This window comes from Lepisosteus oculatus, chromosome 8, assembly GCF_040954835.1.
Source record: "Lepisosteus oculatus isolate fLepOcu1 chromosome 8, fLepOcu1.hap2, whole genome shotgun sequence".
In the NCBI taxonomy this organism is placed as follows: Eukaryota; Metazoa; Chordata; class Actinopteri; order Semionotiformes; family Lepisosteidae; genus Lepisosteus; species Lepisosteus oculatus.
This window is the reverse complement of record NC_090703.1, coordinates 3,299,781-3,326,149: the sequence shown is the minus strand read 5'-3', so window position 1 is coordinate 3,326,149 and position 26,369 is coordinate 3,299,781. Positions and strand designations below refer to the sequence as shown.

General features: G+C 43.7%; 1 protein-coding gene across 3 annotated transcripts; it reads left to right on the top strand.

The window, feature by feature from the left end:
* Window positions 1-28: 28 nt before the first annotated feature.
* On the top strand, window positions 29-24,929 carry prorp (protein only RNase P catalytic subunit). 3 transcript variants are annotated; one of them, XM_015350193.2, is made up of 7 exons: window positions 29-1,518; window positions 2,011-2,058; window positions 2,691-2,820; window positions 10,139-10,246; window positions 23,007-23,155; window positions 23,870-24,065; window positions 24,401-24,929. In XM_015350193.2, exons 1-7 carry the CDS (start codon window positions 548-550, stop codon window positions 24,530-24,532), a joined length of 1,734 nt encoding a protein of 577 aa, XP_015205679.2. In that variant the 5' UTR covers window positions 29-547; the 3' UTR covers window positions 24,533-24,929. The 3 variants fall into 3 exon arrangements, with proteins under 3 accessions (XP_015205679.2, XP_006632341.2, XP_069049119.1); XM_006632278.3 differs by having other exon boundaries at window positions 2,688-2,820; XM_069193018.1 differs by lacking the exons at window positions 23,870-24,065; window positions 24,401-24,929 and adding an exon at window positions 23,755-23,849 and having other exon boundaries at window positions 2,688-2,820.
* Window positions 24,930-26,369: the final 1,440 nt, after the last annotated feature.

Below are 26,369 nucleotides of genomic sequence, written 5' to 3'. Positions count from 1 at the left end.
GGCGGGGCAATATCGACCTTTCACCCCAGGAGGGCGCGTCACTTGTTTATGACGTCATCCAGCGTGTGTCGGAAAGTGTGCTTTGGTTTAACGTTTTCATTTTTCGTACAGAGTGGTTGAGTAAACGATGGCTTGTAAAGTAATGTGAGTTACTCTCTCTTTTTTTTTGCGATTAATCGATGAAACAGCGATCTTCCTGGACCATTAGGGAAGCGTAAATAGCATTCAGTCGCTTGACATTGTTGAACTCTTAAAATCAGAAGATTCGATGTGTTGAAGCTTTCGAGTAACCTGCTGCTGCATCACCACAAACACTTAAGTGATCTGTTTTCAAACGCCTGTTTTATTAAAGATCTTGAATCTGACTGGGGAGTGCGTCTGCTTCTTACACCCAGAAATGAGAGTCACGGATTCTGACTTTCCTGGCTTGGTGCAGTTATAAAGTAATAAAGCCACTTTGCCCTGTTCCCTGTCAAAAGCTGTAGACCGCGGTGTTTTTTGTAGGCTTGAGCCACGCATTCGCAAAGTAACTTTCCCAAGATTAAAGATGGGGTCTCTACTCTTTTCCTACACAAGGACTAATGCTAGAAGTATTTGCACACTCCTCAGTCATTCGAGACCTTTGGTGTTTCTGCACCCGAGTGTGCGATCACCTGTGGACACAGGTGCTCCTCGTGTGCGCTGCTCGTCCACACGAGAGAGGAATAAGTTCCCTGGGAGCTACAGGAACTCGGGCACCAAATGGAAAGACTTTCCCAGCAGGGAAAAGCCACCCAGCTCAGTGTTTGAAGCGGGGACAGCAAAGAGAACAGCTGAGCTCCTTAAGCGAAAAGAGGGAAAACACCTTGCTGAGGGGCCAGAGGAGCCCAGGAGGCCGAAAGAAAATGACATTCCTAGCCGCCCGCTCACGGCAGCGGAGTGGAAGAATCGGAAGGAGAGTGCCGGGGCCCCTCAGCGCTTCGAGGTGAAGATGATGGAGAAGATGCTGGCAGCAGGCAGCGCCATTGATGTGGCGCAGTCTCTTCTGGGGTACGTAGCCACGGAAACGGGGACTGTGAGCTATGAACTTCTTCTGAGGTACCTGACTCTATGTGTCCATGGAAACCACCAAGCAGAGGTCTTCGACTTGTATGACATCATGAGGCACAGGTTCAAGACCTTGGATACTGGGGCCTACAGCCTGTTCATTAAAGGCTTCAGCAGGACTGAGCGCTGGCGGGAGTGTCTCCTGCTGCTGGAAAGCACGAAGAAAGTCGTCACCCCCAGCCCTCGCAACTACGGCGATGCGATCTGGGGGGCTGTCCAGCATGGCGAGAGCACAACTGCCTGGGAATTATATGAAGAAATGGTTGGAACGGGGCTTAGTCCCAACCAGGAAACATGGCAGACATTGTTCGATAGTGGCTTCTCAGGCCAAGGGAATGAAAGCAAACTTCAGTCCATCCTGCTTCACATGAGAGACAACCAGATCTATCCTGGAGAGGCACTGGCAAAGAGCATCAGGGCCTGGTTTGAAAGGTAGGCCACAGCTGTGGCTCTGAATAAATTCATCCTTTTTCACCGTCTTTGTTGGCAGAGACATTAAAACACATTATATGAATGAAGAGTGAGCTTCTAGTTAGAAATATTGTTAGGTAAAAACACAAGATTCAGTGACACAGTTGTAAGAAAATGGAGGTTTGTGTCAAAAGTCATACTCTGAATCAGAGACGGCTGCTAGATTTTATAATAAGTTAATATTATAATTTTAGCATTGTCATCAATGATGAAGTAAAGTTATTGAAACCTGCAAGACTGTGGATGTTTAAAGGCCAGTGCTGGTCGCCACCTCTCTGTCTGATAATAGAAAATTAACTTCAACTTGCAGTTCCACCTTCATTTGTTAATGGAGTCCAAATTAAGTCATTGCTGTTGTGTCTTGAGCCAGCAGCCTGTTGCAGGTTTCGCTTCGTGGTGCTGCTTTGTTAGGAAATTAAGGCTTAAAGTCTCATAAAGCGTTTTTCTTTTAAGTCTCCCAGGTAACATGTGGGAAGGAAGTTGGGCCACTGTTGAGACCAGGTAAGGGATTGTGCACATTTATTGTGTCTGGTGAAGTCATCCCTGCTTGTGTTACCAGAGGCCTGCGGTGTTGTAGAAGCTTATTATTCAGTGTCTGTACCTGCGAATATCTCTCTAATGCCCTCAGTGTGGTTTGGAAAGTGTGGCTTCACCATCATTCCCTTGACAGGAAATACAGTAGCACCTCACCCTGTTCTTGCCAGCTGGTGGTTACAATGAGCGGCATGAAGTCACGAGGCCCACCGTGAACGTGGCTAGTCATGGCTGGTTCCATGTGTCACGTGTAGTCAGAACATGCTGCTTCTGGTCAGTCCAGGGGATCAGACAGTAAGATCTTTCTCAAGCACCTCAGTGTTCAAAACCACTCAAGATACTCTAACGGCTACCCAGTGGAAAAAATGTGTAGATAGTGTAGACTGTGAGTGCTTAGTAAGAAAGACACTTTGATACTGCAGTGCCTACGCATTGTGTAGTATCTTTATGACATTGTGGCACAAACCCCAGTGGTGAAAGTTAGCTGAGCTCCCAGGTATTTTCGGTGACTCGCGTTTAAGCCTGGCTGCTCGGTGTTAGTGGGCGGTTCGTGCCAGTGCATTCCCTTGGCTTTCCCTGCGTCCACCCATGTCCAGCAGCGTGTGCCGGAGCTGCAGGGCCCGGCTGGAGTCCATCCAGCTGAGCGAGGAGGAGTACAGGCAGCTGAAGGACCGCGTGATGAGCGATGTCATCCGGGGCCGGGACGTCTTCACCAAGACCACGCCACAGGTGAGGGCCGCCCCCTTCATGGTCCTGCTGCACCCTTGGGGTTTTTACCTTTTTTCATTTTTGTGTCTTGCGGTTGGAAGAACAATTTTGTGTGTGTGTAAAATTGCTGGATCTTTTTCCTAGATTATAGCTCATGTACTTCAGAAACATGATTCATTTCATTCTAGAGAAGAAAGGGCAGCCACAACAGGAAGTAGGTTCATTGTCTCCCATAGTGCGGGGGTTTTTGTGATAAGGGCCAATGTGAGGTCACCTGCGTCTTTTACATCGTCATGGCTTTGCCAGCTGCCATTTTTACTTTTGTGACGCTGTCGTACAGGCAGTTCTTTGCTTGCTGCTAAACTGGGGTGAGTGCTCCTCACCTCTCCCAGACACAGGCTATGAATTAACCTTTATTTTCAAGGAATTTACATTTGTCATTTACATTAATTTGCAAGGAATTTGTCATGCGTGTCAAGAGCCCATAGTTATACAACATATATGACAATAATGCAACCACAGTACCACACAATAATACAAAACAACATTCAACAACATCTCTCAGTCAGAACTCTTCAAGAACCTTAAGATTAATAAACAGATGATTAGCATGTACACAGTCTGAAAACAACAACAACAATAATAATTAGATCCCTACCTGCAACTTTAACACTTGTTTTAACAGTCGAGAGACTTTCTGTCAGTAAGAATTCCATTGTACCAGTACACGGACAGGTTACATATGGCAATAAAGTTCAAGTTCAACTGTTTCTTCCATTTTCAAAATGTCAGTGCTTTCAGGTACAAAGGAATTAGATGCTCTCTTAGTCTTTATACAGAGGACCTGGTACCTCCTCCCAGACGGGAGGAGAGTCTATTCTAAAAAGAGTGGATGTGAGGGGGTCATCTAAAATTTTATGTGCAAGAGTTATAATATGTCTCTCCGTCAGACATGTTATTGAGTCCAAGAATGCGCCGATAAATGTGCCACCCGTCCTGGTCACTTTGTTCAACTTATTTCTGTTCTGCAAGAACAAGGTGCCTCCCCAGCTCTGAATACAAAAGGCTGGAATGCTCTGAATAAAACTCTTACAAAAGCTGTTTCTCGTCCCTGGGCGGAGTCCTGCCTTGTGTGCTTTTCTTCTGAGAGACTGTGGGTCACCACACCCCGTAGTTTGAAAAAAGTATTTCCTTGCAACTTGTTTTTTTCTTTTATATAGTCACCTGTGTACAGCAGTGAGTAGAAACATTTGTTCTCTGTCTTATTAAGTTTCTACTAACAGAAACTTCTGTTTTTACTTAGTTTAAGTCAGTGTGTTCCGGTCCGTATAAAGTTGTTTAAAAACTGTTCACTTTTGCCTATGTGGCTTGATTCCTCAAGGTGGCGACAGAGTTGCATTGAGAATTCAGAATAACAAGGGGGAAATCCAGGTTCTGTTTCTCGGCTTCAAACCAAACCACACATATTTTGTGTGTGTGTGTGTTTGCCTGCTTTTTCTTCAGGGGGCCAAGCAGAGCTGAAGTCGACATATTTCAAATATTTCAGTTAAAGGGGAAACTCAGGGTGTTGATGCACTGTTGGCGGCCCCTTTGTTAATGATGGTGGTTGTTTTCCAAGTCACTTCTGAGCTTAGCAGTGGCCTTTATTACACTGTGTCCTTCTGGCATGCGATGGGCTGGTGGCTGCTCTTGTGTGTAAAAAGAGTTCGTAGCTGCAGTTGTCCTCCAAATGTCCTGAAGTTCCATTATTGAGAAGTTTGTTTCTAAAGTCCAGTTCTCCACGTGTGCTTTGCAGAATGCTTTCCACCATGCAGCTAAAGCGCTTATGGTGTCTGCAAAGTCTTCATTAGTCTAGAATTATTATTAATCAATTTTCATTAATGTTCAGAACTGCATCACAGAGTTCTCAAAACGTTTGCAAAAGTTCTTCTCTCCCCGAGCTCACCCAGGACACCTCAAGTGCTACTTTTATTTGAAAAATAAACATTTTCACTTCCCCAATGTGTAGGATTCTCTGGGTGGAATGGAAGGGGGATGAGCTGAAGGCTGTGTGGAAAGGAAAGAAAAGAACCACCTGTCCATCTGCACAGGAACAGACTCAAATTAGAAAGCTGTGTCAGGCAGCTTCTCAGTTTGGTCTCCAGCTTGGGGATTTCCAGCACTCGGCTTTGTTTCTCTTCATACTTCCTCAGAGCAGCGCTTGCGCAAGAAAAGGGCACTTTGCTTTCTCAAGGTGGGTTGGGACAAGGTGTTTGTCATGTAAAGGGAAAGGACCTTTGCCTCCTAATGCAAATTAAATTAAACCAAGAGCACCTGAAAGTATGACAGCATCTGTCTTTAGTTTTTTAATGTCATCTGAGCTTTGTTCTGAGGTATCTCAAAAACAGCAGTTGAGGTATCTCAAAAACAGCAGTGCATTATAAGTGCAGAAAATGCATGCCTTTCCTTATCATAATCACTGATCTCTTTTATTGAAGTGTAAAATGTACAATTTTTCATCTCTCTTCTTATGCATTTTTATTATTTTTTGTAATCATGTTATTTATTAAAATGTGCAGTAAGATGTGAGGGAGCTGACCTTTAGTTTCATTCTTTGTTGTCCGGTGTGCAGTAGAATGCAGTTGGGGTTTTTATCAGAAGCATGCAATTGATGCCTTTTTGTGTTGTGTGAATAAGCTCAGAGCCCTCAGCGCTAGCAGATGTAGTATGCAAGAATGCTATCTGTAGGTAGCAATTTTATAAAAAACGCACTGGCTTAAAGAACAGAAAGAAACATAGCTTTGTAGTTTTTGTACAAAAATGTATTTTGCATGCAACGCACTGTTCGAAGAGTAACAGTTGTTGCTACCGATATTATCACTACGTAGAGTGATGGAGATTTTATCAGTGTGATGGCCTCAAAAAGTTTAGGCACAAAAAAAAAATCTGGGGTCTGGCACCTTTGAAGCAGCCCCAGAGCAAGGGCACTGTGGTGTCTCCGAAGCGCTTGGTTAGCCTGCGTTGTGTGTGCCGAGAGCTTGTATGGACGTTTTTGTGAAACCTTTGGCAGAGCAAGCTGAGTGTTGTGAGGCTCTCTGCCCTCTTCAGCAAAAGCACCAGGCAGTGGTTTCCAGCTGCAGGCGCTCGCAGTGTCGCGCTGCACGCAAGTGAGTCTGGAAAGTCCCTGGTCTGTACATTAACCCTGCACGGCCCCCGGCCTCGGAGAACTGAAACAAGCCTGGAGCAGAGCAGTGGCTAAGGATCGGGCCCTGAGCTGCTGTGTTTAAAATCACACAAGCAAAAGAACTAATCCCTGACCGTAGAAATCTTTTTTTTTTTTGCCCTTCCTATTTTCAGCGTCTGCATTTAGCATTGGGCAGAAAATGTTATCAAAACGAGTTAAAACGAGCTGCCGCAAGGAAAGCATTTCCATAAACTAAACAGGGTGTTTGCATGGGGATTTTTTCAGAGTGCACCTGAAATTTGATCCCGAACTCTTGTTCCTGAAATACACACCTCTTTTTTTTTTAAAAGATAACCATTTCTTGAGAAGTCGTGTGTCAAAGGATGATGTGAGATGTGACGACATTCTTATAAATTAAATTAAACTTGTCATAACTGCCAGTGAAGCTTTGCATGCACATTTCTTGGGAAAGGGTCAGTCAGCATAGAGAGAGTTACAGTTTTCTGCTGTCTTTTTTCACAGTAATTGGCCATGTATACTGCGTGCATGATGGCACATTATTAGAAAGATACAATTTAGCTGGGTTTCTGAATTTGGCTTCCTCTTTTTGCTGCACCAGCAATAAACACTTTTAGCAGGAACAGAATTACAACACTTAGGGGATTTTATTTTGCGTTGTGTTCCTGCTTGCGTCTTTGAGTACTTGTGAATTGTCTACATAAGCTGGCTGTGAAAAATGAATTGAGCAAGCACTTTGTAGTCACGATGTAAAAAAACCCAGACTTGGTATCTTTAACAGAGGTAAAATTCCCTTTCCAAGTCTAGCACAACTGGTGATATAATATCGAAGTCACTCATGGCTTTTAATGTATTGGAATTCTATTCATAACTAAACTCAATGGGAATTAGAGGATCTGAACATGAATCAGAGCATATAAGGCCTTTAAAGTTGCTCAGTATTGTGGTCATTATGCGATTATATCCTTATTTCCGGTGCTGGGCACAATTAAAAGGTCACTTACAGTGTTTCAGTTGTTGGTCCGATATCCCAATAACAAGATTGAGCCGAAATCCCAATAATACGTGGTGGGATTCTCCTGTCTGAGTGCTGGATAGCAAGAGACCCCCAGGGGTCCTCAGGGATGTTACTGCAGGGTGTGCACCTGGCGCTGTGCAGTTCTCCTGAGGCCAGAAAAAAACACTGGTTCTTTCAGTTTTTCAGAATAAAAGGGTGAACCAGTTTGTGAGTCTTGTCAATCTGTATTACTATGGAGTGTGGCTGGAATTACAAATGTGCCTGAAAATGATTTCTGTCTGTGTGCTCAAGAAATATGTCAACTATGGGGAAAACCCTTGTTCCTAGGACACCTTTGCCTTAAATGTGCACTTTTAGTTGTCATTAGCTCCTCTACAATCAGTTTGGATGGCTCATTTGCAGAATTGATTGTTATTTATTTTCTGTAAACCATAGCAAAGTTTAGAATAAACCATAAACCTTCAAATGCCTCTGTTTCAGTTTCCTTCAGGTTTAGTGCACAGACAGCCCGTGGGGCAAAGGCCCTCTTTCAACAGTGTCTTCCCACAATCACACTGGAGATCTCTTGGGCAAGGGAATGGCATGTGAAGTATTTTGAAGCGCGTGAGCAGGGCTGTGTTGTCACATGGCCTGTACACAACAGGGAGGTTTGTGTGGAGACAGTCACAAAGGGAACATGCTGTTCTGGACACGCCTGTCCTGAAACACGAACACTGTGGAAAAGCACAGAGCACCGGTGCTGGGATTCCCCTGAGTCGCCACCCCTACTGTACCTCCGCTCTCCTGATCGGCCACTGAACAATGGAAAGCAAAACTGCTAAAGATAACAAATCTGCAGGGAGGATGTATTTTCCTTTTATTGCTGACTTACAGCACAGTAAACCTGTATAGCTACGGAATGAAAAAAAAGAATGATCCTTTAACGACTAAAGCTCGCTGCACTGCATGGTGGTATATTTAGAATGAGGAGAAAGCAATGTCCGATGCATTTTTGGAGATGGTCATTTTGTTGTAGAAATAAAAGGAGAGATCTTGTTTGTTAGCATATTTACTTGATGAGCTGGCACAGGAATACCCTTTCTCTGAAGACTTAGAAAACCTCATGAAACTAACCAGTAAATCTTGAAAAAAAGGAATTTCCTTTCTGTGGCAAGTTGGGGCAGGATTCATGCTGTTCTCATGTCCATACTGGTGGATGAAAGTTACTCAATCTCTCTGCTTACTGACAAGCCTGAGTCTGCAGGTTCGCATCACAGAGACAGTGGTCTGTGTGACGCTTTGGGTTACTGTTGCAAATTGCTGTCCTGCAGTTTCACCTTGCGCTCCTATTAGTTTACGCTGTGTCTAGAGCAGATCAAACTGAACGATTGGAGAGGTTTCTCTTCTCCAGCAGGGAGACTGTATCTGAGGCCTCTCTTTTGACTTCAACATTTCTGAGCTGTGTTTCTGCAGGGCTCTACTGTATATGCACTGTCAAGATGTGTTGAACCTTTTTTTTCTTAACTGTCCGCTTAAATTTAGGCTCATAAGAATGTTCGGATGCTATGTTTTTTTCTGTGTGAAACTCCCTTTTTGTCCCTCGAGGAAATTCCCTGCGTTTTTGGCGTTTATAGACTTCCCCCTTCCTGTTAACAGCTTGCCCTGCTGCTTATCTGGCCGAAAGCAGCTGCCTGCTCTGGGGTCCTGAAAACAAGATCTGGTTTCTGCGATTTACAGTGTTTCAACCGAAAATCTGCTGTAAACAGTGTATTGCAAAAAATGCACGTATTGTCTTAAAAGTTTCATTTACAGTACTTTTTGCAGAAATATAGAATTTTTTATAAGGTTTCAGTGATTAGAAAATCATTTTATTTTCCAGACAAGCTGGACAAAAGTCCTTCTTCAGCTGTTTTTTTGCCTTTTTAAAGTGATAGTTCTCTTAATAGTTTAGTTTCTTTTATTTGTACATAGCTCTTCATCCTACTTTTAAAGCTATAGATTTGCAACAGATGTAGCATGCTTTATTTTCATTAAAATTGCATTGTTATGAATTATTTATCTCTCTTCATCAATGCAAGGCCGGTCGAGTATCGCAAGGTAACTGCAGAGTGTGAGCTGGCATTAGTGTGCCTTAGAATCCCCTTGTGTCCTAAAGCCCTTTGATTTTGTTACCTTTTTAACACCTGTAATTCAGCTTCACCTCAAAAGGGGAAGAAAAGTGAGTTTTGTGAATCGGCATCCACAGGCTTTGTGTGTGGAAAAGAGAAGTGAGATTTCGTCCTGGGTGGCGTTTGTTAGATATTATGTTAAAGTTATTAATAAGATCTTTCTGGCCAGAAAACAGCAGATGTGGTCACAGCAGCTCTCCTGCAATGAATACTGCAGATTATGGTGCAGCCAGAGGTGACAGTCTGGCCATCAGATCCACAAACCCAGGTCCCATTTCTGTCTGGTTCTTCTTTCGTGATGAAACAGCATGGTTCGTGCTCAGTGCTGAGGGGCTGCCAGGAGGATACAAACTAAATCCTTTTCTAACCCAAGAACTTCAGCAGCTTCCATAGTTTCTTTGTCACCACATCAGAGTACATTCTCTTAAAATGGCCTAAATTCCTGTAATCCCATTGAACCAAAGGCAAAACCATTTCTGGAAATGGTTGCACATGCAAATCCTCTATTTTTCATATGAATAAAAGGTTGCTCAGAACATGGTTATAGTTTCAGTGTAGTGTCAGTACTTTAGTAGGCGCAGCACATGTAGATCGTGTTATCGTTTTGTTGTTGTAACTCTGCGATTTAATCATCTTTATTTGAGTCAACGCGCTCAATAGATATGTCCATATATCCTGGATTTGTCCCCAGGTATCACACTGAAGCAAAAGAGTGTTTTTCCCCAGTGTTTTTTAAAGTGTAGGCTGCTGTAACAAAGCAGAGCGTTGCTCAGAAATGGGTTTTTGTCTTAAGTACAAAGCATTTGTCTTTATGAACCCGACGTACCATCAGCGACGGTGGTGCGCTGAAGGATCGTGTCTGACGCCAGGCAGCAGGCAGCAGGTGGGATAGCCGCTGTCTGTGGCTGAGTGAAGGGCAGGACTCAAACACAGTAAAAACGCTCTTTCCCATGGCAGCACAGTGCCACTGACCCATGGGATCTCCTGTTGCAGGAGCTGGAGAGCTTCATGAGCTTCGTGAAGAAGAGGCCTCCATTCGATGTGGTGATCGACGGGCTCAACGTTGCTAACACCTCCAGCAAAGGGAATCAGGCCAAAACGGTGAGTTTCTGAACCTCCTCTCTTATTTTGTTTTCTTCCTCTCCGATTTATGCCCTTTGGGGGCAAAATAGTGTTTAGAAAATTGGGCTTTGCTGCTTTCAGCGTAAGGTGTTGTGGCTCACTGTGTACACAGTGAGCTGTATAAAACAGGTTATACTTTTACATCTAAAAGTTTACATCTACCTGTAGAAAGCATTATTTCTCTTTTCCTGTTACGTTATTTCAATATAGTGTGATTGGGGAATCAACTAATTTGCACATCGTGATGAAATCGGAAGCAAGCCACAGGATATCAGAGCACACTGCATCCTGCAGTAGACAAGGGAAGATAGCACATCAGTGCAGCAGAGCAGTTTTTCAGGCAGCCAGGAGGTGGAAGCCAGTGGTTTTCTCTTTTCACAGGCCAGGAAGAGCACTTCAGCAGTGCCCACAGGACCTGAGTGACTGTGCCGTTACACAACCACAGTCGCAGTTCTCGGGAAGCTGTAAGGCCGTAGGCGCTCGCAGTGTGTGATGATGTATTCGAAGAGATTTGAATAGGTCTTTTCAGTGTGAAATAATCCCTTTTATTTGGGTAAACAATACGCAACAATAGGACTGGCTTGTAGAAATAGGAATTATAATGTAACTCCTGATGTGGCGATGTGGAGAGAGCTGGAGAGGTGGATGATGACAGCTGGAGACAGAAGAGCATGACTCTGAGGGAGCTGTTCCCTTCATCTACACATTACATATTGTGGGAATGTGAGAGTTTTATTCTTTCTGGTACTTTTCCCCCTACTGGAAAGCAGAATTGTCTCAACAGGCTTCTAATTCCACTTCACGTGTTTCAATTCAAAGTCAGCAGCAGTGAGCAGCTGGTTCAGCCCCACAAGGGGCTCCTCGGCGTGGCACGGCTTGCTTTCGCTGACGAAGTGCGAGCTCGTGTTCCCGGTTAAAACATGCACGAGAGGGCAGAGGTGTAATGATCATTTTAGTCCGTTTTACCAGACAGGCTTTAGAGTGGAACTGGTAGCCAGAGAGCCGAGCTGTAACACTGCCTGATGGAGAGTTGAGCTGTCAGAAAGAGCTGTAAAACTGGAAGAGAGCCGAGTAAGCCCAGAAGTGGAAGTCAGAGTGGCTCAGCTTCCTGTTGGGCCTTTCACCAGAAATTGAGCCGCGTAGTTGAGCCATCTACCCTTCCTGACGCACATAAAAACAGAAACAGGGTTGCAAAAGAAAGGAGGCTCTGGTGCTGACTGATCCAAGGGCCCCGTCCTCCTGTGTTCTGGAATAAACACTCCAGCGCTGTGGGTGGCTTGCTAGTTCCGGATCCTGGCATCCTGAAGAAGCTGAAGCCGAAGCCAGTGGTATCGTCTCCTTGTCAGTGAGCTCACTGAAGCTGGCACTGATGTCACTGACGGAAGCAGGACTCATGTCTGGAGATGTTTCTCTGGGACACCAGCCAGGTGGCGACAGGGACCGGCTGCCGTCACCGCAGATGCATTGCCCGCCCCCAACCCCCCCCAGCCTTTAATATGTTGGTTTTTTATAGTTTTGATCTTGATTTTGTTTGGGTTTTTCTGCCATGTTTGCTACCTCGCCTGCTTGAAAACCCGGCTGCGGGTCCTTGCGAGCCGCCTGGTCTTCCCTGCTTCTCAGCTAGCGTGCCGTACGTCAGTGTGACTCAGCTCTTTGGTCTTGGCCTGAAGGAGGGCCCAGCCTTGGTTTAAATGAACCGTCACCGTGACAACCATTCCTCACTTCCCTGTGTGTGAGGACCAGCGGCAGAGCAGAATCTGTGCAGAAACTCCAGTGACTCACTTTCCTGCCCCGAGTGGCGAATACAGACAGACGCGCCGACCTCATTTTCCCACATTTACGTAACTGACATTAGGCCAGCAGGGTTGTACCCCGTCACCTGAGAAACGTGCCGGTTTGAAGCGCACTTGGTGTTTTTTTTCCCCAACGCTTTCAGAAAGGGTTCGCATCCACAGGTCTGAGGGGTCGTCGAATGTGTGGTCGGGAGGCTGCGAAGTGCCCATCACTTCATGTGTTTGTGGCAGAGCGAAGCGTTTTGACAGCAGGTCGCTGTGCATCCTTCAGGCCACGGGAGGCTCTCTTCTGCCCGGATAAAGCTTCTCTGCTTTGCTTGTGAGCTGCGTGTGATGCCATGGCCGCCGCTAGGGGGCGCTGCACCGGCCTGCAGCAGAGGCCGTGGGGGTTGGATCCTGTGGGAGGGGAGGGCACCGTCTCTTCCCCCTCCTGCTGAGAGCTGAACTCTTCACACTTTCCGTCCCCCAGAGGTCAGGACCCCACAGCTCGTGGGGGGGGGGGATTCTGTGTGCTCAAAGATCCCGCAGAGATCCCTACAGGTACGCAAGCACCTGCTCTTCTTCACATCAGACTGCAACCCAGCGGCCGCTCCACGGTGATGGGGTGCAGCTCATTGGGAGACGTAAATTCCAGGTCCAGTCTTCACTTTTAATGTTGTTCAAAGAATTTTCAGCGGCTGGCTTCTGATGAGGAATAGCAGGGCCCCTTCACTGCATCACACTTCCATCGTCTGTACTGGCAGTGTTAATCTTGAAAGTGCACCAGAATCATATCTGGTCTGAAAACTGAGCCTTCGGTTTGTCTTTTTTTACAAACTCACCTTAATCACATTATGTGTGATCTTCTATGGTTAAAAACATTCAGAAAAGCATTATGCTGGGTGGAAACCGGCCTCCTCAGACAGACTAAGCAGTCTGGGGCTATATAAATAATACCAGGAAATTATTTTCTATTTTAAGAATACTGGTATGATGTTGCAATTGTGGGATCTTTGTCCAAAGCAGAGCATATTTTTCTATCCACAGGCTTCACTTAATAGTAACTTCGTCTTAAAGGAATACACATTATAAATAATACAGTAATAAATATTTCCTGTAAGTAATACTGTAAATGCAGTATATGTTCTGCAGTGAAAAAAGAAGCACCAAATCAGATTTATCCAAAACTGTGAAGGCCTCAGTTACGGCTGGTGATTGGAAACTGAACTTTTGTTCATAATCCTTTCCACTAAACTGCTTCACTTTTCAAAAGTAATAAAAGACAGACAAGGTTCTAAGCATTCTGGGGAAATAGGTAAACAGTACTGTAAACCTGGAAGGACAATTCCTGGCAGAGGATCTTGTTTCTTTGTTAAAGTCAGACTTTCTCATGAATAAGTCTAATACAGTATGTGCTTATTAATGCAGCATTTCCTACCACCTATATGACATTAAGCTCATTAATAAGACATTTCTTTTTCATAACTGCTCTCCGGTGTGACTGGAAAAGCACACCGCCAGTTGGCAAAGGAATTTTTGATGTAACAAGTGCATTTTCCATCTGACCTCAGCCCCTGATGGAATCTTCTTCATGTGAGCTGGGTCAGGGGAGGCAGGCAAGGTGGGAGGCATCTCAATGAGCCCTTTGGAGGCTTCCTTGAAGAGTAGAGAGCTGAGTACCGTCACCACCACAGTTTCCTGTGGGGGAAGGTTGTTTATTTTTAGATTGTTCTACAGATGCCGGGCAAGACAAACTTCACCGTGCAGAAGCTCACTCTAGATCTCCTCATTCTCATCGACGCTGCCTCAGTCGAGGTGTCTTCTAGGACGCCTTCTAGAACGTCTTGCTGGTCACCCTGAGACTCCTTGTCCATGGAATGTGACCTGGCTGTGAAGACCTGCATGTGATTTTGCAAACCAGGAGAGTAAACAGTTAAAATGCGTATCTCCGTGTATCCGTGTAAACGTTTTTTTATCTGTTTCTTCCCCTCATTCTTCAAACTAATGCTAGCAGATTTTCTTCTCTGAAGAAATAATAATAATAATAATAAGTGTAGTTCTGGGCTTACTGTTTTTTTTACTGCTTTTTCTAGAAAACCTCTGGTCTCTCCTTACTCGTCACTCTTTTTACAAAAGATCGTCTTCGGGTGCTGTGCATTCTCCAGCACACAGCATGCATGCAGAAAAAATTGAATGTGAGCATTATCTCAAACTGTTTTGCAGTGTCCACTTACAGCAGACCCTGTAGCCTGTAGTTAAACCAGCTGCTTCCTTATTTTGCTCCAGACAACCCACACCTCTGCAGGCTAATGCGCTCGATGGCAATGGAGTCACTTTAAATAGAATCAAGGTCCAGGAAACAACTTTTTCAAAATCTTTTCTCACATGAATACAGTTTCTTGTTACAGGAAAAGCACTTCTGTGGGATTCTCTTTCTTGAGCAAATAGGAATGAATAGGAATTAATTTCTGTAGCAGTTCATATGTAGCAGGATGGAACATCCTCATCCTGTTTCCCCTCTGGTGCTGAAGCTCAGTGTTTTCTGTCTTAATCAAGCATCTCACAGGCCTGTGTCTCTTCTCTACACTCTCATAACTGCCTCGGTTTAAAAGATGTAGAGAAACGGGGAAAAACCCTTTACTTTTTACCGTCACATTTGATTAATTTTTAAAGCAATGTCAGCTCACCGAAAAGGTGTGCAACACTGACAGCACTAATGCAGGTTTCTCCAGCTTCCGTGGTTCCAAGGCATTTCTGGACATTTTTTTTATCCAGTAAAAATTTCCTTGAAAGCACAATTTACTGTAATGGGACCAAAAAAATAAAATGTTTTTTTTCCTCCTAATCTTAGTCTGATTGGCTTGGAGCTTCACAGTCATAGTAAGACTTAGGTGTTAATTTTTTGCTGGTTAAAAACAATTGTGTATGGTGGAAAAAGTTGTACTCTGTAGAGAGGAAACACTGAGGGGTTTCAGTCTGACTTACAGTATATTATCCCTTTAGCATTTTCATCCTCGCTCTGGCAAATTTTAACAGTAAGCAAGGTGTTTACAGAAAAACTTCAGAACCAGTAATGCTGAGAAACAGGAGCGGTCAAGTAGCTTTGTCAGCATTTTGCGGGTCCAAGCCGAAAGCTGCCATTTTGGAAAGAGCCCAGTAACTCAGTGGATATGCTCTTTACTGCACCAGTGCCTCTGTTTCCAGCCCAGTGCCAGTGGTCTTCAGTGGAATGTCTGGACCAGTGCCCTTCTCCATGCTTTTCTGGACGACAAAAGCTTGTTCACAGTCTTCATCTCCTATGCATTAAGTGTGTCTGTTCTTTGGCAGATCAGCTGCCTCAGCGAGCTGTATTGTCCTTAAAAGTTCATATTCTCACTTCTGACATCTTTGTTCCCCCACACAACGCCACACAAAAAAAGCACAGAAAACTCTTGAGCATTTCACCGGTTTTCCAGAACACAACCTTAACCCGGCCTTGTGAATGTCGGAGCCCTTTGACTGAGCCGTTGCTCTCTCAGAAAGCCCCTTGCGAGCTGTGGTTAGACTAGGGTGCAGAGCTTTGCCATTCATGGGCTGTGGAGTGGCTCAGACTTCGAGTGGGGGCCTTTCTGCAGACAGCCACACTGTGTGAGGCAGGAATTGGCGCTGAGGAACGCCTACAGACCCCCTTTCAGAAGCGTGGATCGACTGAGAGGGGATTTCTGCACCATAATAATATGACTAACACAGGAGTGAAATATACTGATTATGAAAAGTGGATTTTTTCTTTCTTTTTTTGTCTGTGCATGTGCAACTGATCTTTGTACCCTGGAGCGGCTTTTGTCCCTTAAATAGCTGGTGCAAAGAAACCACACAGACAATAAATTTCAGCTGAATGCTGTTAGCAGGCTTAGGCAAAGTGGAAGTTAATCCTAATCTGATCAACCTGACTTTAGTAGTAAAATTCAAGACTTGCTTTCGAAAAGCAGTTATTATTGTTTTTTTATTATCCACCCTGCCATCATTGCTCTCTAGCTCAAATATGGCTACATTACAGATGAAGACTTACTCAGGACACGTTCTGGTAATGGCTCACTGTGTGTGCCTAGCAAGGCAAAATAAAGCACAGTGCAAGGAGTTAAAGAAAAAAAAACAATGACAGATTTCACTTTAGTAACGGAAGTCTACAAAATCACGTTGATTAGAAGAATTTGTTTGACAAAAATCCCTTCACATTTTCTTATAAACTCTTCTTGTAAAAAAATGAGCAAACACTAAGAGGACCGCAAGGTTTGTAGAAGAGCCAGCAGCAATGAAGTCTGATGTCGGAGATAAAGACCCTCACACATAGCAGCAGTGTTAAACGGGTGCTTCAACTTCCATCTCCGAATGTCATTTTCAGAGCTGTTTTGTTATTATTCACTGACATGTCCCCCACACTTGAAACCAAGCCATAGGAAGTTCTGGAAAGTTTTATTGAAGAGGGTCAGGCTGTTTACGTTGTGGTTAAGGGTTTCTGGACAAGCCCAGCGTGCCTTTTGTGTTGTGTCTTGTACACTCAAAGATTCCTTGAGTCGGCGTCGCCTTTCCAAAGAGATTCGGTACCTTCCCCCAGCTCTCTGAGGGACTTTCTCTTGCCAGGGAGAAAAGAATAAAACTCCCCAAGATTGCAAGAGATAGCAAGAGTGAGAAAGAGAGGGAGGAAGGGAGAGTTACCTATCAGACGTGGGATGGCAGGGACAAGTTTTCAGATGCATAACTGCCTCTTTCACTTTAATAGGCACAGCTGGCAGTTTTAATCAGCCTACAAGCTCCTGCAGTTAAAGTCCCTTTCTGCATTTCAGCCAGTTGGCGCAGAGGAGCACTGCCTTGCCTAGTAGTTCACTTGTAGGACGAGGCTGTACGCATAACACCTCATCATTAAAAATGAGAACAAAGTGCTGGTGGGCTGTGAAATGGCTCAGACTTGGGATTTGGGTTCTGAAATTATGAAAGAGTTTGTTTTACTCGTTTTAGCACATCAAGCAGAAAAAAATCGTTGTGAACCGAAGAGATTTTGCTGAGCAATTTGGTGGACATGACAATGCATGCAAGAATTACTTCTGTGAAGGGGAGTCCCCATTACCTGTAAAGCGCTTTGAGTGGAGTGTCCAGAAAAGCGCTATATAAGTGTAAGCAATTATAGCAATTAATTAATTCTGTCGGCACCCAGTGGGAATAGTGTTAGTCTAATCTAGCTCACATAACACTTCAGTGTAGCTGGGGCTATACTGTGTTAAACTTCTGACCATGCATCCCTCAACATTCTCAAGCTTGATGATTCATGATGTATCCTAAATAGCAGTGGGGTTTCATGAATCGCATGTCTTTATTGTGAGCTATAGAGGCATTTTTTTAGCACAGGTGTACAGTACATACAGAAACATGAGCTGTTACTGCTCATGTTCCTCTTCCTTACTTTCAGTAGGACCTGCGTGAATCTGGCCCAGTTACACGCTCAATGATCGGAGGCAGCAAATGATATCATTAGCACAAACAGTGCGATTTTATTGAAATGAACAGGTAATTCAGGACAAGCTTGTATTTGACAGTCATAATGTTCTAATTTAAAGGTGAACACTTCCAAGTGTTCATATTGCCTGTCCTAATCTTGGGCACATTTCAGCCTTCCTGAATAGGTTTTGTTAAGGCATTCCATGGCTATTGAACTTGTTGTTCAATCAATCTTAATGGCTAAACATCAGGCAGCGATAAAGACATGTTGCTCTGGCGAGTTGGTGCCCCTCTCATGTGTTCCTTGTGAGGGACTGTTGTTCTGTTTGGGATGAAGACTCTTTTGCTTCCTTGTTAGGATCCTGGTCACCACCATCCACTCAGGACAAAGTGGTCCTGAACTCTGGCAAATGGATGACAGGCTAGTGGAGCAGACTGACAGAGTATGTGAACGGAAAGTGGAGGAAGTGTGATTGTCGCTCGGACATTTTGCATGTTTCTTGTTATTTCTCACACCAGCAGACTGCTGGGAATCAGCCAAATCACCTCTTAGAACTCAGTTAAAAAAAACTACAGAGGTTCTACTGTTTGAATGAAAGAATGATTGTCCGTTAATCTAGACCTGCTGATACGGAAACTGAGCACTCCTGTTTTTTGTGAATGTGTTAATCAAATGAAAAATATCCAGATGTAAAACTGAACGGCTGTACTTTGGCAAGATAACAGATGGCTGATTTCATCTCAGGGTGGGATGGGCCACCTGTGGACTCAGCGAAGGCGTCCGTCCTGTGTTGTTGCCTTGTCTGCTGCTGGACTTGACCTCCGTAGTTCAGGCTCAGCCCTGCTCACCTACAGCTGTTGTCTTGTCTGTCAGCTGGATTCCTAAATGGGACAGGCACCACGCACACGGGGCAGAGAAGGAGAGAGAGCTGCAGAGCTATGCCACACACAGGGCCCTGAACTAGGGCAGCAAAGCCTGCAGGAATTCTTGCTTTACAGTCAAGCGTTGGTACTGTATGCGTATTCAGTAGATTAATATGAATGACAGTTACAACGTAATATGTATCTAATTCTTGGGAAGTTTCATGCATTAAATCACATAAGTAATCAAGCCCACTTCATCCCAGTAATTTCAAGCGGCTGTAAGTATTGGGACACATTTACTTTAAGTCATTTTCAAACTGTTGCTGAATGTGTTTAGTTACACATCCCTTTGAGACGACAACTGCGTGACGTCTGCGGCCCACTGAGGTCACCAAGCCCTTTGTGTGACCATCCGAGAGGCTTTGCCAAGCCTTGATTTCTTTCCTGGTGTTCTGCCTTCATTGTTTTTCTCCAGCATATACTGTAAATTGGCCACTCAGTCGGATTTAGATCCGGCGATGAGCTCGGCCAGGCTAGGATTTTTCCGGGTTTTTTTCTCCTGACGCTTGTGTTTGCCGTATGCGTTGGGTCATTGTCGTGCTACTTGGTGAAGTGCCATCCAGGAAGTACGGCAGCATTTTCTCCTTCATCAGCAGATGAAATGCACCTGTAAGCCTCACAATTCACTCTCCTGGTGCCATTATTGGTTACATCATCTATAAAGATACTGAGTCAGTTCCAAAGGTGCCATGTATGTCCAGGCCATCATACTGGCATAAATATCACAAATTGGCTGACTATAAAGCAAAACAGTTTCTGCTTTGCTGCCCCAATACTTTTTGAGGGCCCTGTAGTTTTTGGCAGGCCATGCATTGTATCTGTAATGTTATGATTCATAACACATTCAGCCTCCTGTGATGAATGAGTCAGATTGCACTGTGTGGAAGAGTACTAACCCTGAACTCTTCCGTAACTCCATGAGATGGAATTAGATAACAGGGGAATTTTTCAGCAGAATGCTTGCCAGGAGTTGTATTCCAAAGAACCGTCACAAGGTTGTGTGGCAGTAAAGACAGCCCTGGTATAATCATTTCAGAGTCCAGTAGGGGAAAGTTTAGCTCTTTCACAAGACAGTGCTGGATAACACGGGATAGTAGTGGTTTCCAAGGTGGACAATTTGACATGCTCAGTCTGTTCACAACTTCCTTAAAATATAGAAGCTGAAATTAAGAATGAAATGTAAAAAAAAATATTTTTCCTCTTTGGAACCAGCCATGTGATATATTGTTTAGCCACCTTTGTGTGAGCGCACAATATAGAGAGAAAAACAATAATTCTGTTGTCTTATAAGGAACTGTTTAGCTCATTGAGAGTATATTTTGTTTTCTGACACTGCAGTTCTAACATCTGAGAGCCAGTTTTAATATTTCTGTGCAACATGGCAAAGCAACATTACTCTTAACAGTATAAGTTAGTCAGACTTACCTGATAAGTCAGTCTTTTTTAGTCAGAATGTTCAATGAAGAAAGTCTTTACAAATTAAGATGTTACTGATACTGCCTCATTTAAAAATTGCTGTTTTAAAGAACTTGCTCTGAAATGGCATACTTAATATGCAAAGTCTCTCTGTAGGGAACCGTAAATAATATTTGCTAACTCTTTGTGATGTGTTGTAAGTGTCCATCTATTATACCTACAATGCTATTTATAATTGGGGGAAAAAATTGAACTAAACGTTAAACTATTTTTCAGGGAATGCTGAAACTTTATTTGTAATTTACTATTAGTTTGTTAATTAAAATATATTATTTACAATAAAACAGGGACAGCAGTTTGCAGGATTGGTTATAAGTCTCTAAAATGCTCATTGGAGGGTTGTGGCTTCAAATTCCATTTCAGAAGCTGCTAGTGTACCCCTGCGCATGGGCACATCATTCAGGTTAATCTAATCAGCATCCTGCCCTGTAAATGGGTCTCCAGGTCATCCTTGTACTGTAAATGACAATTTGTTCTCATTTGACTTATCTGGTTAAATATAAGATCCCCCAAAAAGTGAAATGCTTTTATTATGTTTTTTCTCAAAAGGCTGGGCTTGTATTTTACCCTGTTTTAGAGCGTTTCTGTCTCAAATCAATGGAATGTGTGACTTACTAATGATTAGCCTATAAGCAGATTCCTGTTTGACTTGTTAAGTGGGCTGATGCTCATGAAAAATCTCATTCTGAGTGATGTGTCTGGTCATGCCTGTGGAATGTGTGACCTGAGTCAGTGGTGATGAGCATACGGTACAGTCCCGAAATGAAACCTAACATTCCGAAATCCTGGGAGGAAAAGACTGGCTGCCAGCATTTTCTCATACTGGTAGCAAGGGTAAAAAAGCTAGTTGATTTGTATTTCCTCATCATGCTGACTTTACACGTTTTATAGAAGATTTTTTTCGGACTTCCTAATAACGCAGAGTATTCCGTTTGAACTGTAATAAACTAGCCAAGTAGGACAATGACATTGTGTGAAGGCATAAAGGGTAGAGTTACAGTGCCAGCAACCATATCACCCTGCAGCTCTCGAGTGGCTACCCACTGAAGCTCAGCAGGGTTGAGCCTGTCCAGTACCTGGATGGGAGGCCTCCTGGGAAGCTATGGTTGCTGCTGTTTGTGGTGTTAGTGGGACCAGTGGGAGGCACCCATCCTGCGGTCTCTGTGGGTCCTAATGCCCCAGTATAGTGGTGGGGACACTCTACTGTAGTGGGTGCTGTCTTTCAGATGAGACGTTAAACCGAGGTCCTGACTCTCAGTGGTCATTAAAGATCCCTGGGCATTTCTCGATTGGAGTAGGGAGTTATCCCGGTGTCCAGGCCAGATTTCTACCCTCGGCCTTTACCGTGGCCTCCAAATTGTCCCCATGTGTGATTGTCTTGCACTTGCCCTGCGATGGACTGGTGTCCTGTCCAGGGTGTACCCTGCCTTGCGCTCATTGCTGGCCCGGTAGGCTTCGGCGTCCCACGACACCGTGTGGTATAAAGTGGTTTGGCAAACGACATGTCATGAAGAGTTACATGCACACAGACAAGTCAGCACACAGACATCTGGGAAGAGAACAGCTGGGGCACTCAGGAACCATCAAGCTGAAAAAGGCAATAAGATGATAAAAACAGGATCTTCAATCCTTCACAAGTCCCTTGTGAAGAAGGATTTATCTTAAAAACTTGGTTTAAAAAAATTAGGTTGTAAAATAGTAGCCTGTCCGTAACGCTGCTTTCGTAGAGGATAGATCCTGGATAGATCTACTTGCATCTTCGTCATGTGATAGTTAGAATAGTTCAAGCAGATGGATTTAGGGATTCAGAATGTGCTTGTCTAGTCACTGCATATACCTCCTATAAATGATGAGGTGCATTAATAATTAAAAATTATTTGCTGATAAGAAATAAGCTTGTTCACATTAGCTGCAAAATCAGAGGCTCTCAGAGTTGGGGACATTATAACACTTCATTGTGCTAAATATTCTAGGAGATGTGCATGGACCAGGAACTATACTCTAGTCTGCTTTGTCATTCATGTTCAGATATGGCATGTTAAAATTAACTTGCTTGGTGACGAAGTGAAGAGTTTTTTGTGCGTACAAAACTTTCCCGTGAAGCCTAGCCCTTGACTTGTGAAGGATTGAAGATTACTTTTTTTCATTGATAAATTGCTCCTTTTCAGCATCCCATTAGTATAGATGTATAACCCAGAAGCTCCGGAAGGAGTGGTATGATCAGTAAAAGGAAGGGAAAAAAGCCACTTGCTGCAGTAATCAGCTTCCTTTATGACTCCTTTGTCTTCCCTGGCCTTAGTCTAGTCATAGTTAGTCGAGACACTCTTTGCCCACTTCCTGGCCAGCAGGAAATCCCCCTGTTACTGTTAAAGAATGCGTGGGCTATACAAGGAGAGGGGGTAGGAGGAAGAGTACAGAAATAAACATTTCCCAAGCATGGAGAGTGGTAGAACCAAGAGACCAAGATGATGATTTTCATCTTCGGAACGTTTAATTCAGGTCGCGTTTAAAGTCAGATCAAAAGGTTATGTATATAAACTACTACATTAACATCCTACGCCAGTGGTATTTTGCATTACAGATTGATGCAGTTATAGTATGAATATGTAACTAAAGCCTGAATCTTTTTTAACACTAGCTTTGTGTGATCCACAAAAAGCACGTGTAAATTTTTAGGCAGTGAGAAAAAGACACTGCACGTTGATGAAAAACAAAATCACAAAATTAAATCAATTTGTAACATGCAAAAGGGTGGTGAACTCAGTGCTGTTTTTCTCCCCAAATTACTCAAGTCTAAAAACAGTACCTGGAGTATTAGAAAAACAAGCTTGACATCCTTAGCTCCCCACATTTCTTTCATGAATCCTTGTGTAGTCCTTAAAGAACCATCATACAATATTTACTTCTGAAATTTCTTTTGTTTGGGTATTGAATACTGATTTCCTGAATGTACAGTAGGACAGTCGTCTTATTCTGTCCACTTCCTCTTCAACTAAGTCTGGGAACCAGCCTTGCTGGTCTTTGCCAGGCAGGGTAAGAGCTGAGAAAGAGCTGGTTGTTTCCCGGAGTCAGCTGGTCTGTCCATGCCCTTACAGCTGCTGGCAGTGGTGTCCGAACTGGCCTCGCAGGGCCTCCGGGTGCTCGTCCTGGGGCGCAAGCACATGCTGAAGAACTCCCGCAGCTGGGACAGGAGCCACATGGTCCTCATTCAGCAGAAGGCAGACTGCTTCTTCACCGAAAACATGTGAGTCTGAGCAGCGCTGAGTCAGCGCAGCTCCGAAGCCTTCATCTTTATCTCTACGATTTCTTTGAATGTCTGAGGATATGGTGTGTGCTATCGACTGACACATCCCTGAGCTGTGCAGATATGAGCTCTGGTCTGCCTTCAGGTGACGCCAATACATGTTCATATTGCAAAACAGTCCAGCACAAAGTTCTACCTTGCATATATTATCTAACATATATAACCACGTTTCATTATGGCACCCAGAAATGCAAACTGAACTCTTCATTACATAATGTGAAAAGTAATCTCTGTTCTTTTTGGGGAAAAAAGAATCTTTCTTTATGTCATTTGTTTTTTTTTTCCTGCTGGCTGTCAGTTGGGCAATTATAATTCAACTGCAGATGGATTGTTTGTACATCTGGCACCACATGGAGCTGCGATAGGAGAGGCTTAATCAAACAGTTTCACGTGTTGAAACTCTTTAAGTACTGTATGTGAAAAAGTTAGTGTTACTTTGTAAGAGTTGCATATATGGGGTAACGGCATTTTTTATCCTTGATACAAAAAGGTGTGAATGTGATGTAAAAATACTTATTTGCAATGCACGTTTCCTGCAGTTTTACAAGATGAACAAAATGCATCGCCAGTCTCGTATCTCCCAAAAGAAATAAAGCCGCGGACAGCTGGAGCTCACCATAGTGCTTTGTTGATTCTGTCTTTGGCCGGGGACAGCTCGGAAGACGACCCGTTTCTGCTGTATGCGGCTTTGCACTCAGGAAACCACTGCAGGTTTGTCAGCAGGGACCTGATGAGGGATCACAAGGCCTGTCTCCCTGACAGCAGCGCCAGACGCCTGTTCTTCAAGTGGCAGCGTGGGCACCAGCTGGTGCTCAACAACTTCCTCCCCGGGCAGAGGATCCGCTTTCAGGTGAGGGAGCCCCAGAAACAGCCTTACAAACATAATAAGGGTGTACAGACAGGAGGAGGTCTTCCCCCCCCCCCCCCCCCCCCCCCCTTACCCACTTGGTAGTAAGAGGCTAATTGGTTTAGGTTTCCAGGTTCATGGTCCAGCTGTTTCTTCAGGAATGTGGCTGGGCAGCTCGTTCCACTCTCCCACAGCCCTATGGTAAATCAGCCCTCCTGTCCTCAGTTTTAAGGGCACCTCCATGTAGCTACTGAGCCTTAAAGTGCCACTGTGCCTTAAAGCAGGGTCATGTACAACTGGTGAGCTAAATCAAGAAACATTTCATTTGTCTTTTTCAGGAAATACCGAGCTACGACACCATCGTCCAGACTCATGAATCCTCCTGGCACATCCCCTATGATGTGGAAGGGCTGGAAAGGTGCTCCTATGAAGTCCCGAAACAGTGGCTTTGTCTCAGAAGAAAATCCTGAGGAAACACACTTTGGAATGGAGAGGCCTTATTATTTCCAAAGTGTTTGTGATATATCGCATTGGTTACACATGAGGTCTTCAGTACAGAAAGAGAGACACTGTGCAAAGACGAAGGTCTGTAGGATACTGAAAAGAAGTTCTTCTGTTAGATAAAAAATAACTTTGGTCTCACTGACTAAATCATAACATTGTATAATATCCTTCCAGATCCTGTTTTTTTTTTATTTATATTTAAATTCCTGGGTTCCTCCTGGAAAGTGTGGGAAAATGTATTTTGATGTGTTCCATCTATTGAATGCATTAAAATTATCCCTGTACTGCAAACACCTCTTGATCTAGACGTTTTTACAAATGTTTGCATATCCACTGTAAATAAAGACAAACTGTAATGCTGTGCATTTGCTTAAATAACTGTATTTGGTTCACATGAGTGATTCACACAAACGAAAATCAAAGACCGTGAATTGAGCAAACAAAACAACATGACCTAACTTTGTGCTTTTGAAAAGCTTTGCACACCACATCTTCTCCAATCCACCTTGTTCTTTTTTCTTGTTGAATTCCTTCACTGCACTTTTTTCTTAGTCAAATCTAGATGTACTGTACAGCCCATGCTTGATTCCAAACGTACTGACCCTGGATGGGAGACCTCCTGGGAAAGCTAAGGTTCCTTCAGGAAGAGTTGTTAGTGGGACCAGTAGGGGGCGCTCACCCTGCAGCCTCTGTTGTTTCAAACACCCCAGTATAGTGATGGGGACACTATACTGTAAAAAAGGTGCTGTCCTTCAGATGAGACGTAAAAGTGAGGTCCTGACCCTCACTAAAAAGAATTAAAAGAATCACAGGGTGTTTCTTGAAAAGAGTAGGGGTGTTACCCCGGTGTCCTGCCCAAATTTACCAATCATGGTTTTCTTATAATCTCCATCTCTGAACTGCCTTCATCACTCTGTTCTCCCCACTGAGAGCTGGTGTGGGGGGAGATTACTGGTGCGCTATGGCTGCTGTCACATAATCCAGGTTGGGGCTGCACACTGGTGGTAGTGGAGGGGATCTCCATTACCTGTAAAACGCTTTTTAGAGGAGTGTCCAGAAAAGCGCTATATAATTGTAAGTAATTATTATTATTGTCATTATTATAAAGAATGTCGTTTCCTTTATTAACACCCATGATTACACATTTCTGATGGCAAAGCTGGTGAAGTTTTAAAGGTGAAATACAACTGCTGTAAAACTGATTTAAACAAGACAAACGCACATCTTCCCTAACGTCCTGCTATAACAATAGCCAAAACATACTCTGCAAAGGAACAAGTAACAGGTTTATTCCATGCTGAAAAGAGAAGACATAAAACACAACGTTTCGGCTGTGAAGCCTTCTTCAGGTGTGAGAAGGACGGGGCAGACAGCAAAGATTAAATAGCACAGAAGAGCAAAAGCTGGGAGTGGGGAGGAGGCAGGAGAGGCAGTGAGGCCACTCAGTAAGTGTAAGGAGTGAAGAAAGGTGTGAAGTCAAAACCTGCATGAAAATAGAGAAGATTATATGAAAATACATACTGTATATAATAATATTCTACGTTTTTAATTATTATCATTTTTTGATTTTTGATTTTCTTGTCAGAGAACTTAATTCTTATTCCAAATGCAAACCTTTACATACTAAATTAATACAATTTCATGTCCCTTTCAGTAAGGACTTAGCTTTTAAAACTATATTGGGAAGTATTTTTTTCTGTAGTATTCATAATATATGAGTAGTGCTTTTATTATGGTATATGGCGAATTTATCTAAAACCATGGGCTGTAAATCAGTCACACATTAAGGGCAGAACAGATGTT

Excerpts from the sequence above, each read along its gene's own strand:
- prorp (XM_006632278.3), top strand. The coding sequence starts at position 548 with ATGGGGTCTCTACTCTTTTCCTACACAAGGACTAATGCTAGAAGTATT. Across the intron at positions 2,821-10,138 it reads TCACCAAGACCACGCCACAG|GAGCTGGAGAGCTTCATGAG; the intron begins GTGAGGGCCGCC and ends CTCCTGTTGCAG. Across the intron at positions 24,066-24,400 it reads GGCAGAGGATCCGCTTTCAG|GAAATACCGAGCTACGACAC; the intron begins GTGAGGGAGCCC and ends TGTCTTTTTCAG.